The following is a 15,949-nucleotide window of genomic DNA, read 5'->3' on the forward strand; positions in this document are numbered from 1 at the left end:
GGGGAGGTCCTGAGAGTGGTTTGGGACATAAGGAGCTGCATGTCTTTGAGACATGCAAGCAGGATGCTGAGCAGGCAACAGGAGCTCTGGGGAGAGAGGTGGGCCGCAGCCAGAAAGGAGAAGTTGTGTGCCAATCAGTGGTGACTGGTGGTGTGGGGGTCAGTGAGGTCGCCAAGGAAGAGAGTAGAGTGGAAAGGAAGAAGGCTGAGGACAGAGCCCAGAGGAACCTTGACATTTAAAGCTGCACTGAGATGCAGTGGCCAGACAAGGAAGAGGAAAGCTGGGAGCTTGTGATGCCCAAGAAGCCAAGGGAAGAGACTCTAGGAGGAAGCAGGCAGTGGAGTCAGATGTGCTGAGAACCCAACATGAAATGCCCATGAGGCAGGCACCAGCACAGTTCTCAGCAACCAAACCCACAGCCCAGGACAGACAGAAGAAGCAGCAGGGTGCGTGCAGGACAGATGGGAAGAGAGGAATTGGAGGCTCCTCAGGTAGGCAACCCATCAGGAGCATTTGGTAGGAGGAGCGCGTGGGTCTGGCAAATGAGGACGCCAGCTGGAGGGTCCGGTTGTTTAGGTGCTGGCTCTGTGTCTGCATCAGGACACATTCCCACATTCTCCACCAGACCAGGAGACAAGGCCACGGGGCCAGGCCTACTTCTGCTCTCCCTCGTGTTCTCTGGAGTAGAGCACACACTCCCCTTGATGAATGAGTCTGTCACCGCATTGCATGCATTTCAGTGATATGCAGAGAGCTTCTTTACCCCCCGATAAGCTCCGGTTTACGTTTATATCCAGGCAGGCATACTCAGTTCTATCCATTGTCTCGTACCCCCTTCACCATCACTTTTTCCCATCATTAAACAACTATGGGCACATGTCTTTGGTGCCTTTGAACTCTCCTTTCAGCATCCTTTCTTCCGTGCAAAAGCAAACATCGATCAAAATGTCAGCCACTTTAAGTATGCAAAGCCGCTGCATCAAGTCAAGTGTGTGTTTGTGCACATGAGTAACAGTGGTTCCCAGTATCAGAGCCTTCTTCAGGCAGCCAGGCTTGTGACGACTGAGTGTGTAGGTGTATGGGATGGAGTCCGTGTGCACGTGTACATGTGTGTGGGCATATGTGTGCACTGTGTGGGTGTGTACATGTACATTGTGTGCATGTGTGGTGTGCATGTGTGCACGTACAGAGGTGGGAGGGTCAATTAGCTGGTTTGGGGACAAGAGAGAGCCTTAATACCATTTCCCAACTCTGATTGCTGTGGACTGCAGCCCCTGGGAAGCCTGGCACCCCCAACGGACAGCAAAGCCATGGAGAAGGAGAAGAAGCCACCCACAGCCACCACCAAGGGAGGAAGAGGAAAAGGGAAAGGCAAGAAGAAAGGGAAAGTGAAAGAGGAAGTGGAGGAAGAAACTGATCCCCGGAAGATAGAGCTGCTGAACTGGGTATGTGGAAGGTCACAGAGATCAAGAGCTTGGCACCACCCTTCCCCAGGGGAAGGGATGGTTCTTGTCCTTGCTTCAGCCCCACCCAGGGCCCTGATCCCAGGAGGGACAGGTAAAGGCTTGACTAGGTAGTGTCAGCATTTCAAACTACAACAGCACATTCGCTGCGATGAGCCTGTCGGTTGTCCAAAACACCAAATGTTCCTGCTTTGGGGGGAATGATGCCACCCAGAGAGGGGCCCTGAGTCAACCTGCTCAGCAATCGTTCTGTGCCTGGCAGACCTGCCAATGCTTGGGTACATGAATATACAGCAGACAAATCAGTTGTCACCAAATAAATGCAATTCATGCAAAAAGCCCTTTTTTGACAGACTGAGCCCATGATTGGGTGTGTGGGGTAACAGCAGTTTAGGTGGGGAGGCTGGAGCCACACATTGCACGGCAGTTCTTGGTCTTGCTGCCACCAGGACACAGGCAAGACAGGGGACCAGGCCTCTGTGGTGACGTGTGCGTGCCCTCATCACAGTCACTCACCCACACGGCACCCTAGTCATGCTGCCTGCCCATGCAGCTCCGCCTGGCAGAACATCTCAGTCAAGGAAACAAATGGTGGAGACTGGGCAGGCCAATGCCAGGAGGGCTGAGATTTTGAATCCTCTTCAATCTATTTTTAAAAGGAAAAAATAATTTACAAACATGGATGGAACATGTAGAGGCCAAACTGAGAAGAAAGGAGAGGGGAGATGGGGAGTGTTTACCCAAGATAAAGGGCAAAGAGTACCATGCTGGAGTGCTCTGGAATCTGGCGTTCGGAATACCCTTTCCTCTGTGTTTCCAGTCGTCCCCCTCCCCGGTGTCTCTGAGAGGCCACTCATGGGCTCCCGGCCCTTGGTCCCTGCAGGTGAATGCTTTGGAGCAAGCCATGCTGGATGCTTTAGTCTTAGATCGCGTTGACTTTGTGAAGCTCCTGATTGAAAACGGAGTGAACATGCAACACTTTCTGACCATTCCGAGGCTGGAGGAGCTTTATAACACAGTGAGTGCTCTAGAAAAAGGGGAGGAAGGGGGAGGCAGCCAACTAAATGTGTTTGTCACTGGTGCATATTGTGCATAAATGTGCTCATCTGACCTCCTTCAGCTGGGAGGTCCGTATTTAATGGCAGGCAGTACTTCTTTCCTGCTGCGGGCCACAGCCTGTGTTCACATTCTCACCACTTCCTGCCATGCCTCGCCAGTCACTCCTTTCTCGGGCAGTATTAACTCTTGTCCCGAATTTAAGGGTGGTGTCTGAGTACTTGTTGCTACAAAGAGGGAATCTAGCTCCCCAAGCCATTAGCAGAGTGAAATGTCACCAAAGGTGAGAAGTCAATTGTTCCTTGGGACCCTCACATTTGATGAGGCTTTGGGGGAAAACATAGAGCTAAGTTTCACACCCAGGAGCTCTGCTGGAAGAGTTTGAATGAAATTCCCTTGGCTTATATTATTACAATATAAGTTTTGAGAATTTACATTTCCTTCCCTATTGTAAGATTTTAAGTAGCAGAAATGATCCTCAGCAGCTGCTTGCTAAAACTTAGTGAATTTTTTTTGTTGTTATTCTGAGACAGAGTCTCTCTTGTTGACCAGGCTGGGGTGCAGTGACATGATCTCAGCTCACTGCACCTCAACCTCCTCAACCTCCTAGGCTCAAGCCATCCTCCCATCCCAGCCTCCTGAGTATCTGGGACTACAGGTGCACACCACCACACCCAGCTAATTTTTCTAATTTTTGTAGAGACAGGGTTTCGACATGTTGCCCAGGTTGGTCTCGAACTCCTAGCCTCAAGTGATCCACCTCCCTCGGCCTCCCAAAGTGCTGGGATAATAGGTGTGAGCCACTGATTCTGGCCAACTTGATGAATTATTAACACTATATTGTGCACCTTAAGATACTCTTTAAAAAAATGCAACAGAAAGTGTTTCACAACTTTTGAGATGTGTTGGATACTTTCTAAACTTGACCAGCTCTGTTTCGTAAAAGAAAAGGCTGGTGTGGGTTACACTCCAGCTCTCACAATTCATTAATTATATGGAGTAGGGCAGGATTTTGCTGGAAGAGTTCAAGAAGAAAACTTATTTATTTATTTATTCTTAGATGAGGTCTCACTCTATCACCTAGTCTGGAGTATAGTGGTGCAATCTTAGCTCACTGCAGCCTCTGCCTCCCCGGTTCAAGTGATCCTCCAACCTCAGCCTCCCTAGTAGCTGGGATTACAGGTGCCCACCACCACGCCCAGCTAATTTTTGTATTTTTAGTAGAGATGGGGTTTCACCATGTTGGCCAGGCTGGCCTCAAACTACTGACCTCAAGTGATCTGCCCGCCTTGGCCTCCCAAAGTGCTGGGACTACAGGCATGAGCCACCACGCCTAGCCAAGAAAAACATATTTAACACACATGAATGCTTCTCTTTCAGAGACTGGGTCCACCAAACACACTTCATCTGCTGGTGAGGGATGTGAAAAAGGTCAGTCTACTGTTTTATAATTCTTACCTATTGGCATCTTTCACAAAAACATTTCTTAAGAGCAAGTTTTAAATTTTCAAAATGTATTATTATTGCAGGCACAGGAGATATGGAATTCCTTCTTTCATAAAGAGTCTACTTAAAACTAAGAAAGCAAAGGATAATCTTTTTTAAGTTGCATGTTCATCTGAATCCATGATAGGGACACTCTCAGTGACAGCTGGATTACACGTTGACGCCAGCGCAAGGCCACCCTGGCCACTGGGTGGGGTTGGGGAAGGGGGTGGCCCGGCTGCTGACCTGAGCCCCGCTGTCTGTCCATGCAGCCTCTCGTTCTGTCCCTTCTTTGAGATCTCTCACCCACTGCCTGTGGCTCTTTCCAGAAGCACCGGCAGGAGGTTCCTCAAGTCACTCTGTGTCCTGTTGATTGCAGCGCTGTTCTTGGCCCTTTCTGCCGCCTTGTTATCAAGGGATAGATGCTTTCCCCAGCCTGAATATTGCTTAATCCCCCACCCACCCACCTGTTACATGAACTCCCAAGTGGGAGCCAGGACGGCCACTTACCCCCGAGGCGTGTGATGAAGTCCACCCTGCGAACGCATTCTCACAGGGCCTGAGACCAGACTTCTTTTACAGAGCAACCTTCCGCCTGATTACCACATCAGCCTCATAGACATCGGGCTCGTGCTGGAGTACCTCATGGGAGGAGCCTACCGCTGCAACTACACTCGGAAAAACTTTCGGACTCTTTACAACAACTTGTTTGGACCGAAGAGGGTAGAACTCAGCGCCTGTGTAGCGTTCTGTGGTTCGCGAGTGCCATGTGGTTCCTCGCTTGCTTTTCAGCAACTTGGCCGGTTCAGAGCCAGGCCCTTCGCCCTGTCCCCAGCACAGCTGTCCTGCCTCCTACAGTGCTCTCAGGCCAGAGCCACAGCATTCTCCAGTTGCCCTGAGCTCGGGCCGCCCCGCCCACCCATTGCATTTGCTTCCTCCTGGGCTTCAGGGCTACTGTCTGCCCGCTCCAGCCTATTCTACCATCCCACCACTGTAACTGCCATCATCTTCCAAAGCAAGGGACATGCCTGCATTCCCTGCTTCAAACCTCCCAGAGCTCCTCACTGCCTGGAGAATCATATCGAAACTCATTATCACAGCAGCCAAGGCCCTCCACCGGCTGGCCCTCACCCACATGGGAGACCACGTACCTGCACCAAAATCAAATCCTGTGATCAAATCAAAGACGTGTATCTGCCACGTCTTTCCCCACTATCAGTGCCTTTCCCACCCTTATCAAAAGTCCAACTCAAATGTCTGATCTTTCATGATGCCCTCCCCTCACACCCACCTTACAGCCCCACAGCTCTCTGCAAATCTGTTAGGGAACTTCTCAGTTTCTATCTAGAATAAGGGCCATGTGTCTGCCGAGCTTTCTTCTCAATTAGCTTCTGCTGACAGAAGAGTTTCCATATTAAAGCACTTCTTTTCCTCGGATATTATCATTAATTGTTAATGATACAAAGTGCTTTTTAATCAATTCGTATGTCCACTATCAACAATACTGCTAATGTACTACTAACATTAGTTGTCTAAGTAAATTGATTTTTTTCTTCCTCTTTCACCATACAGCCTAAAGCTCTTAAACTTCTGGGAATGGAAGTAAGTAGAACTTGTTTTCAACAGTTTTATAATATCTTGGTCAAATATACATAGTCCTTTTAAGTTCTGTATTTGCGAATATACGATACTACTCACCAAAATTTACCTAGATGTCTTAGTCAAATTATATAAAAGGACCATATATACATTTTCTTTAATGGGGGTAAAAGCTGCACAATTCATTTCTAGAACTAACAAAACCACAGTTTCAAAAGCAAAGATTAAGCAAACAAAAAAACTAGAGAGTAACACCACTTATGTATGCAAAAACCATAAATAAAAAACCAAAAATAACACAAAAGGAATTCAATAGACTATTTTCACAGTCCTAAATCAAAGTAGAGTCCTCCAAGAATGCAAATATAATGCAATGTTAGTCTTTAATATATTGCATCATATCAATGACCATCTCTCAGCAGGTGCTAAAGAAGAATTTGAAACACATGTAAAACATGTTGAACTTTGTTACTTTGTCAAAAAATATAGTTTTCTCAAAATAGAATGATAAAATACTTCCTTGAAATGATTAAAATACATGTATATCTTAGAGCAAGGGAAACATATGATGAGCAGTGCATCCCTGAAGTCATGTCCGTGAAAATCAAGAACAAGACAAGCATGCCCAATATTGTTGGCATCATCTACTGTTTTATAATTCTTACTTATTGGCATCTTTCACTAGTCTCCAAAAGTGTTCTGGAAATTGAACCACAAGCAAAAATAAATACTAAAAAAGAATACCCAAGAAAGGGAGAAATTATTATCAGCAAAAAAATTTGGGGGGAGTTAGAAAATCCAGGAAAATCAACTCAAGTTCCCTCACAATAGGACAAAAGTACCAGAAATTACCTTTACTAGCAACTGTAAGAACAATGTCCCAGACCTAAAAATATTTAAATGAATGGAAGAAATGCCATATTGTGGAATATTAGGATTGACTCTTGGAAACGTTGTTTTCAGATAAATTTATTAGCTAAACAGCATCCCGATTCTTCATGGATTCAGTGTAGACGGCTTTCATTCTGTGTTGACAATTAAGACTGACCTTTAACATGGTGATCCTGGAAGGGTTATGAGATTTCCACGATCTCCTGTTCTCTCAAACTGTCCATGTCGGGGTTTATTTATTCCATGAAGCTTTGGTGGACTCACTTGCAAAATTTCCGGGTCCAGTCCTATTTCTTAGAAGTGTGTATTTCATAATACTACCTCATAATAGCCATTATAAATATAAGTACACTTCAGGCTTTTTATTTTCTAGAGTCAACTTTGGTCATTTATAGTTTCCTAAAATGATTTATTTTATCTAGAATTTTAAGTTCCCTGGAATAAACTTTTACATAGTATTCTAGTTTTTGTCAGTCTCCTCAGTATCTTCAGTTGTGTGTCATTTCTTGTGCCAATTTTTTTTTTTTTTTTTTTTTTTGAGTAGGAGTCTCATTCTGTCACCCAGGCTGGAGTGCAATGGTGCAATCTCGGCTCACTGCAACCTTAACCTCCCAGGTTGAAGCAATTCTCCTGTCTCAGCCTCCCGAGTAGCTGGGACTGCAGGTGCATGCCACCACACCAGGCTAATTTTTGTATTTTTAGTAGAGATGGGGCTTCACCATATTGGTCAGGCTGGTCTCAAACTCCTGATCTCAGATTCTCAGGTGATCCCCCCATCTTGGCCTCCCAAGCTGGAATTACAGGCACAAGCCACCACGCCCAGCCTCTTGTGCCATTTTTTAACAAAATTTATATCTCCTCTCTTATTTTCTTCAGCTTTCTTTCCTACATATTTTATTGGTATTTTTGCTTTATCAAGCAACTTTCTTTTTCTGTTTCTATTTTATTAATGTCTGCTTTTATTTGTATTCGTTTCGTCCATATACTTTCCCTACTGTTATTGTATTGTTTGTGCTAACTCAGTTTGAAAGGAAAATTCACTCATTTTCCATCTTGACTGTATTCCTATAAATGCATTGAAGGTATAAATTGTTCTGAGCATTGTTTCATGGTATTCTACAGGTTTGGATAAGTAGAACCTTCATTGTTGTTTTTTCTAAGGCATTTATTATTTCCTCAATCCAAGAGTTATTTAGAAGTGTATTTCAAATTTCCCAGATACAGACTTTTGTTGTTGTCATACTACTGTTACTGATTTCAGATTTTATTCCTTGTATAGAAATATCCTGTAATTTTTTTTCAAATTCATTGCTAAGTAAGGTGTGTTACTTACTTAACTATAGTAATATGTCAATTTCTCCTTATACTCCCAGTTCAGATCCTTTGTTATTTTATTGGTTTCTTTCCCTTTTCCTCATTGATTCTTGGCAGGCCTTTGCATTTTAGGAAAATTAACTCTTTGTTTCTCATATTCTCTCTCTGGCAGTTTTTAAAGATAATTTACATGCAATTAATATTTTAATAATATTATATGTTATTGAAAGGTAGGCTTAAAAGGACTTCTGTTTTATAACATTTTATTAGTCATTAGTTAATTTCTATTTTATCTTATATATTCTTGAAAATCTATGTTTATCTTAACATTTCTACAATGTTCATTTTTAACCTGTGTAGACGAACCTTTCCTACATCACTGCGACTGTAGCTTCACTGTGACAAAATTAGAAAATTAGACCAAAGATATTTAAATTGGAGTCAAGATACTATATTTTCCATTAAAATGTTATCACAGCTCATTATGATATTATAAAAATTGGGTCAGTTGTGGCCGGGCGTGGCAGCTCACGCCGATAATCCCAGCACTTTGGGAGGCCAAGGCGGGAGGATCACAAGGTCAGGAGATCGAGACCATCCTGGCTAACACGGTGAAACCCCGTCTCCACTAAAAATACAAAAAATTAGCCGGGCATGGTGGCGGGCACCTGTAGTCCCAGGTACTCCGGAGGTGAGGCAGGAGAATGGCGTGAACCCGGGAGGCGGAGCTTGCAGTAAGCTGAGATCGTGCCACTGCACTCCAGCCTGGGCGACAGGGTGAGATTTCATCTCAAAAAAAAAATAAAAAAATGGGGTCAGTAGTGAACAACTTGAGATAGGAATTGGAGAGCCAGGGTGCTCCCCATAACCCCCCATGCTCCAGACCACTCCAACTGTGTGAATGTGGCTGAGTTATTCAGATTGAGCCACAACTTCCTAATCTGAGGGAATGGAAGGAATTCACAACCTCTCAGAGTCCTTGTAAGAATAAAAGAAGATAATTGATGTGAACGCTGTTTGCAAAAGAACAAACATCTGTTTCTGTTATTCCATTGAATACTAAAGTATTAGCCTGGAATAGTCTGAGACCCACATATTTCATGCCAGTTTTCCCAATCACGATCTGCCTTTGTTATGAATCCTGATCCATTCGCAGAACAGTTCTCATAACCCCTTTAGGAAATGGGAAATGTTGGCCTTCCCTTTTGCACCATATGGGGAAAAGGACAGTGCTCACTCAAAGAGGAATGTTTGCTTTCTTAAAACACTGGAGGGAAACCTAAAACATTTTTCTCTAGCCCCTTTTGCATGTTTCCTGTTAATTTCTGGTCCAGCTTCGTCTGGCAAACGAGTGTTATTTTTGCTACATTGGAAGACTTCCCTGAGGAAATAAACTGTAGACTTTCCCTCTTCCGTGATGTTATTTGTGTTTAGTTTGGGGGAGGTTTTGCTTTTTTTTTTAGTTTTGCAGCATCTCCTCAGTTAAAGGCTTCTAAGTAAAACTGCTGACCCAGGGGTGCAAGTTATCCAAACAGTAGTATGCCTTCTCAGTTCATTTGGTTTTATATAGTTTACTTATCTAATAAACTTGTGCATCTTCTCAAAAGAATTCATATATGGAGTGGAAATGTAAGATGTACTTCAAAAGTCTCTTTATTACCTCAGACAGAAAGGGTTCCCTTTCTCCAGGAGTTCTGGAACTCTTAGTTGCATACTTTTATGGCAAAACCATGAAATCCATGTTTCTCCCCTCAGGATGATGAGCCTCCAGCTAAAGGGAAGAAAAAGAAAAAGAAGAAAAAGGAGGAAGAGATCGACATTGATGTGGACGACCCTGCCGTGAGTCGGTTCCAGTACCCCTTCCACGAGCTGATGGTGTGGGCCGTGCTGATGAAACGCCAGAAAATGGCGGTGTTCCTCTGGCAGCGAGGGGAAGAGAGCATGGCGAAGGCCCTGGTGGCCTGCAAGCTCTACAAGGCCATGGCCCACGAGTCCTCCGAGAGTGATCTGGTGGACGACATCTCCCAGGACTTGGACAACAATTCCAAGTTAGTGTCTAGCGGGGATTTAAAGGCCAGGAGAGACGACCATCCTGAGTACTTGTCTCTGCAGGGAGGGGTGGCCAATGTACTTCTCACTTAAGGACAATGGTGGTTAAAGCTTGTTCACAAATGACTTTGTCCGTCATGTCAGCATTTTTCTTTCTGTCTCTCAGAGATGTTTTTGGACTGTCGTTGTTTTCGTGTACTGCCTTCTCTTTGCATCAAGATTGAAACACAATTTTTTTCCTTTCCTTGAAACACAATTTTAATGCAAAGATGGTGAAATTAATTTCCATAGGGAAACACACACTAACAAGGAATACGTTAACGAGCCTGTGCCCTGGACTGTGACCTTCACAGGTGTTTCTGATTTTCCTCCATGCTTAGGTGGGACAGGATGGCTAGAGGGGGCTGGAGTTGGGTGTGCTTCCCCTAGGTTAGTCAGGCTCTGATCAAACCAGCAGGTGAGGCTCTGGCAAAATTGGTTCTCCTGTCTGGGCGCGGTGGCTCACGCCTGTAATCCCAGCACTTTGGGAGGCCGAGGTGGGTGGATCACAAGATCAGGAGATCGAGACCTTCCTGGCTAATACGGTGAAACCCCATCTCTACTAAAAATATAAAAATTTAGCCGGGCGTGGTGGCGGGCACCTGTAGTCCCAGCTACTCAGGAGGCTGAGGCAGGAGAATGGCGTGAACCCAGGAGGTGGAGCTTGCAGTGAGCCGAGATCGCTCCACTGCACTCTAGCCTGGGTGATAGAGTGAGACTCCATCTCAAAAAAAAAAAAAAAAAAAAAAAAAGTTGAAGGAACTTGGAACGTTTACGGTTATTGCCAAATATTTGAATCTGGGTCATGTGGGGAAGGCAGTAAGCTTTATGCTCAAAATTCAGCTTGTGCCACCTTCTCCATGCCCCCCAACTTCTATCACTGCTCCCATCAGTCATTAGGCGCCCTCTGGCCTGGGCCCTATGACAACTATGCCTCATCCCTGTCATAGCACTGAGAATATTGGCTTCTCTGTAATCACTGTGATGGTGAAGTGTTACATGCGCAGAGAAAGGCATGCATCTGAAATGTCCAGCTGGTGACAGTCCACAGGTGGGACATGCCGGCACCACCAGCACCCAGATCAACTAAGAACCTCGCCGGCACCCACCAGCCCTTCTGTGACCCCTTTCAGTGTCCACCTCCCCCCCACTACCACCACCAGCAGCCCAGCTACTGTGGCCTCCAACTCCACAGGTGTTGCATTTGAAGTCACTTTTGCTGTCTTTTCTATCTGCCTCCCTGATCTGTGCACAACTTGAGGGAAGGGACTTTGTCTTCTCGTCTCTATGTCCCCGGGGCCTGAGGGGCAGATGTGGTCTCAACCTACAGCTCCATTTGCAGCAGTAGCAGTCAGCCCCACTCCTGACTGAGCTCCCAGCCACTGTCCCTGGCCGTCCCCCTTTGGGGACACATCCCTGGAGCTTCTTGCTTGCAGAGAACCTCAGAGCCCCTCCAGTGAAGGATTCTGTGTCCCGTGGTTCCCTAAGTGCTTGTGGATACGCCTGTCTAAGAAAGAGCTTGCGGCCACTGTGGCTTCACCCTGGTCCCTTCTCTTTCCCCCCAGAGACTTCGGCCAGCTTGCTTTGGAGTTATTAGATCAGTCCTATAAGCACGACGAGCAGATCGCCATGAAACTCCTGACCTACGAGCTGAAAAACTGGAGCAACTCGACCTGCCTCAAACTGGCTGTGGCAGCCAAACACCGGGACTTCATTGCTCACACCTGCAGCCAGATGCTGCTGACCGACATGTGGATGGGAAGGCTGCGGATGCGGAAGAACCCCGGCCTGAAGGTGCGTGCAACGCGCTGCGAGGCAGGCCAGGGTGACAGTGACAAGTGACTCTCTGCCAGGCTGAGCTGAGCACTTTCTGTGGCTTATTTCATTTATTCCTTCGAGCAACCCCCTGAGGGAGACGCCATGACAATCATTGTCTTATAGATGAGGAACCTGAAGCTTTGAGACGAAGTGACATGCCTAGGATCTTAGCTGGTCAGCATGGGATCAGAACCTACACCCAGGTGCTCTAACTCCAGAGCTCCACCTGACCAGCCCCCCAGGCCGCACAAACCCCTGCCACAGTCAGAGTCTCCTAATGGAGCCCCCCGTAACTCAGTATGCACACGCACCCTGGTTGGGTCGTCTACCCACCATTAAAGGAGGGGCTGGAACTCTATTTCTAGATTCCCTTATAACTCTGAAATTGTATATTGTTTTAACTAGTGATGTTTTCACGACATGGGAGAAAATTACAAGAAAATAGGAAGCTACGAAAGGGTTTGAAAAAGATATAGTGGGGGAAAAATGATATTGCAATCAAACCCTAGCTCTGGGGTTTACTGCCGTTAACTACTAGGTTATCTTGAGAAGAGATTCTAATCTGCAGATAACCTAGCAATCTAATGGCAGTATTATATCTATTTTAGAGATCTCCACGAGGATAAAGAAAAGACTATACAAGTTATACTGTGTAGTATATGGTTCTGGCAAATAGAGGGCACTTTGTTTCTTAGAAATAGGAATGTTATGCTTAACTGTCTAATTCTACGTAATATGCTAAGCTGATGTTATACATAACTTAGGATGTTAATAAAAAGTTTTCAGAATTCCAAGAATAAAGAGCTCTTCAAGGTTTTAAGGAAACTAAAGTAGACCGCCTACATTTGGATGAACATCAAATTGGCATCAGAATTTTCATCAACAACACTGAAACCCAGAAGGCAGCAGTGGAGTAAGGCCTTCACGGTTCTGAAGGAAAAGCATTTGGAGCCTGGAATATTTTCTACCCAGGCCAACTATTCAAAAGCATGAGAAAAGAATATCTGTTTAAGACAGGCAAAGACTCAAACTATACACCTTCAACCTCCCATGCAGAAGAATTAGCTTGGCGGGTAGTCCAAGCAAAAAAAAAAAAAAAAAAAGGTAAAAATTACAATGAAAAAACGTGGTGTGGAGTGCAAGAAACAGGCCCCAAGTTTTATAAATTGCCATACAAAAGCTGTGCAGCCAAGAGAAAGGCAGTTAGATTAAATGAGGCCAAGGAGTTGTGGGATCCAAAAAGAAAGTACTCAAGGAGAATAGAAATAACTCTGATAAATAGACGGAAGGACTAAGAAGCCACAAAGCATCAGGAATACAGGTTAGGGAAACAAAACAGTTTATAATCCTTACAAGAAAACAGAAGGTGAGTCCATACATTTCAGGAAAAACAATGAAGTGCACACAAAAGTTAAAGTTCAGTTATGATTCAAACTAAAGTTTAAAACGATCTTCAGCCATTGGTAGAGTGTGGAAAAGCACTGACAAAAAGGCAAGTGCAGCCGGGTGTGGGGGCTCACACCTGTAATCCAAACACTTTGGGAAGCCAAGGCAGGAGGATCACTGGAGCCCAGGAGTACAGGGCCAGCCTGGGCAACATAGTGAGACCCCATCTCTACCAAAAAAATTTTTAAAAATTAGCCAGGTAGGCTGGGCACAGTGGCTTACGCCTGTAATCCCAGCATTTCTTGAGGCCGAGGCGGGCGGATCACGAGGTCGGGAGATTGAGACCATCCTGGCTAACACGGTGAAGCCCCATCTCTACTAAAAATACAAAAAATTAGCTGGGCGTGGTGACATGCACCTGTAGTCCCAGCTACTCAGGAGTCTGAGGCAGGAGAATGGCGTGAACCCGGGAGGTGGAGCTTGCAGTGAGCTGAGATCGTGCCACTGCACTCCAGCCTGGGCGACAGAATGAGACTCCATCTCAAAAAAAAAAAAAAATTAGCCAGGTATGGTGGTGCACACCTGTAGTCCCAGCTACTCAGGGGACTGAGGTGGGAAAATCACTTGAGCCCAGAAGATCAAGAATGCAGCTAGCCATGATTGTGCCACTGCACTCCAACCCAGACAACTGAGCAAGACCTTGTCTCAAAAAAAAAAAAAAAAAAAAAAAGGGAAGCACGTTTTCTATCTATGAGCCTGGGCATCCGGGCATCCTTTTGCTGTCTAGGCTGAGCCCATGATAGTCCTTCTTTTGTGAGTTACATTAGCCTTTCAACTCTTAGTTGACATAATCTCATTTCTATCAAAGTTATTTCTATATAAAATACTTTTGGCCTACTTCACTAGAGGTATTATATTTTATTTATATTATTCTAATGTAATTTAAAGATTTGCCTTCCTTGAAATTTCATGTAAGGACTTCTTTTTTTTTTTTTTTTGAGACAGGGTCTTGCTCTGTCACCCAGGCTGGAGTGCAGTGGCGCGATCTCGCCTCACTGCAAGCTTCGCCTCCTGGGTTCAAGTGATTCTTGTGCCTCAGCCTCCCAAGTAGCTGGTATTACAGATGTGCACCACCATGCCCAGTTAATTTTTGTAGTTTAGTAGAGATGGGGTTTCACCATGTTGGCCAGGCTGGTCTCAAACTCCTGGCTTCATATGAGCCACCAACCTTGGCCACCCAAAAGTGCTGGGATTATAGGTGTGAGCTACCATGCCAGCCAGGACTTTTCTTTTTAAAGTTAGGATCACCAACAGTGCTGTTTGCCATTCATCTAAAAAATTTAGTATATGTTCTTTAATTGTTTTACTGCCTGCAAGTCTACTAATTTACCAAGCACATGTCACAGAACATCAGACCAGGTCTAACATTCCAGGGCTCCTAGGTTATTGAATAATGTTGAAGGTCATAGTTTAAAAATTTTAAATATGCTGGGACATTTTTCTAGAATTGCCACAGCTTAAAAAATCAATTTATGTCCCGTAGGTTATCATGGGGATTCTTCTACCCCCCACCATCTTGTTTTTGGAATTTCGCACATATGATGATTTCTCATATCAAACATCCAAGGAAAACGAGGATGGCAAAGAAAAAGAAGAGGAGAATACGGTCAGTGACACACTTGACCGTAAGAGTATCAGTGTAATCTTGTTTTCAAAATTGTTGAGATTTCTCGCACCACGGATTGAGAAATCTCACTGGTTAAAGGTATTTTTGGAATTGTGTTTTTCTAATGGTGCCTGTGTGCTGGAATGCCTTGCATTTCCCATTTAGCCACCTGCCTGTCATGTGCCGTGCTCTGTTTTCCAGGATGCAAATGCAGATGCTGGCTCAAGAAAGGGGGATGAGGAGAACGAGCACAAAAAACAGAGAAGTATTCCCATCGGAACAAAGATCTGTGAATTCTATAACGCGCCCATTGTCAAGTTCTGGTTTTACACAGTAAGGCTTCCTCCTGAACATTTGACATTCAGCATATTTTGAATGCTTTGATATGTTGGAATCCAGAAAAATTTCAAGGGCTTAAAAAAGTATCTAAAAATTCACTGAATTAAAACGAATTATGAAAACAAAACTGGGACTAATTGAGATCTCTGGCTAACATTGGATCTCGATATCCTGTCATATATTGATATATGGCCATCCTAGTCCCAAATACACCATCTCATAAGGCAAAATAGTCACATGCTATTTGCTTAAGATGAACTCTTTTGATTCCTTTAGCAATACAAACTTAGGGAACTATAATTTTATTTTTAAATGAACAGAGATGACTAGTGATTTAAAGAGCAAATTCACAGATTCCATTTTTCATGAAATTGGTGGAGTCATTACAAGGGTATGGCTAAATCCAGATGGTAAACTCTTGGAATAGGGAAACAAATCAAGGCGTCTCATTCTGAAGTGCTCACCAAACTGACCCGCTTGGCTGGCAAGCCATCCTCCAGCCCTCTCTGAGGCTCGGGTCTACACAGCCCCCAGAGTGTGGCTCTCTGCTAACAAGAGTAGGAGAGGAGGCAGGAGGGCAGATCAGAGCGCCTCTGGGGGAAATGGCCAAGCTGCAGGTGGTCCCAGCAGGGGTGGCCAGGCACACTGTGGCTTGTGCAACCAGGTCAGTCGGGAGGAGAGAGACTTCTCATGAAATCCCAAGCATCAAGCCACAGCCCGCGCCAGGCAGGCCTCGGTGCTGTGGTTGCACTGGTGATGAGGTGGGAGCAGGGTATGGGACATGAGGAGCTGGATCCCTGGCTGTGGTCTGGGCGATGAATGAGGGTGGGCTGGGGGCAGAGCA

At 45.1% G+C, this 15,949-nt stretch overlaps 1 protein-coding gene across 1 annotated transcript in view; it reads left to right on the plus strand.

Moving 5' to 3' along the window:
* TRPM1 (transient receptor potential cation channel subfamily M member 1) overlaps positions 1–15,949 on the plus strand; it is a 77,050-nt gene that overhangs the window by 25,241 nt on the left and 35,860 nt on the right. Inside the window, exons 10-18 of the mRNA XM_055278543.2 lie at positions 1,272–1,445; positions 2,347–2,481; positions 3,900–3,950; positions 4,587–4,727; positions 5,577–5,606; positions 9,564–9,856; positions 11,462–11,690; positions 14,644–14,766; positions 14,968–15,099. Of these exons, the coding sequence (XP_055134518.2) occupies positions 1,272–1,445; positions 2,347–2,481; positions 3,900–3,950; positions 4,587–4,727; positions 5,577–5,606; positions 9,564–9,856; positions 11,462–11,690; positions 14,644–14,766; positions 14,968–15,099 (1,308 nt within the window). The remainder of the gene's footprint in view (positions 1–1,271; positions 1,446–2,346; positions 2,482–3,899; positions 3,951–4,586; positions 4,728–5,576; positions 5,607–9,563; positions 9,857–11,461; positions 11,691–14,643; positions 14,767–14,967; positions 15,100–15,949) is intronic.

This window comes from Symphalangus syndactylus, chromosome 5, assembly GCF_028878055.3.
Source record: "Symphalangus syndactylus isolate Jambi chromosome 5, NHGRI_mSymSyn1-v2.1_pri, whole genome shotgun sequence".
Lineage (NCBI taxonomy): Eukaryota > Metazoa > Chordata > Mammalia > Primates > Hylobatidae > Symphalangus > Symphalangus syndactylus.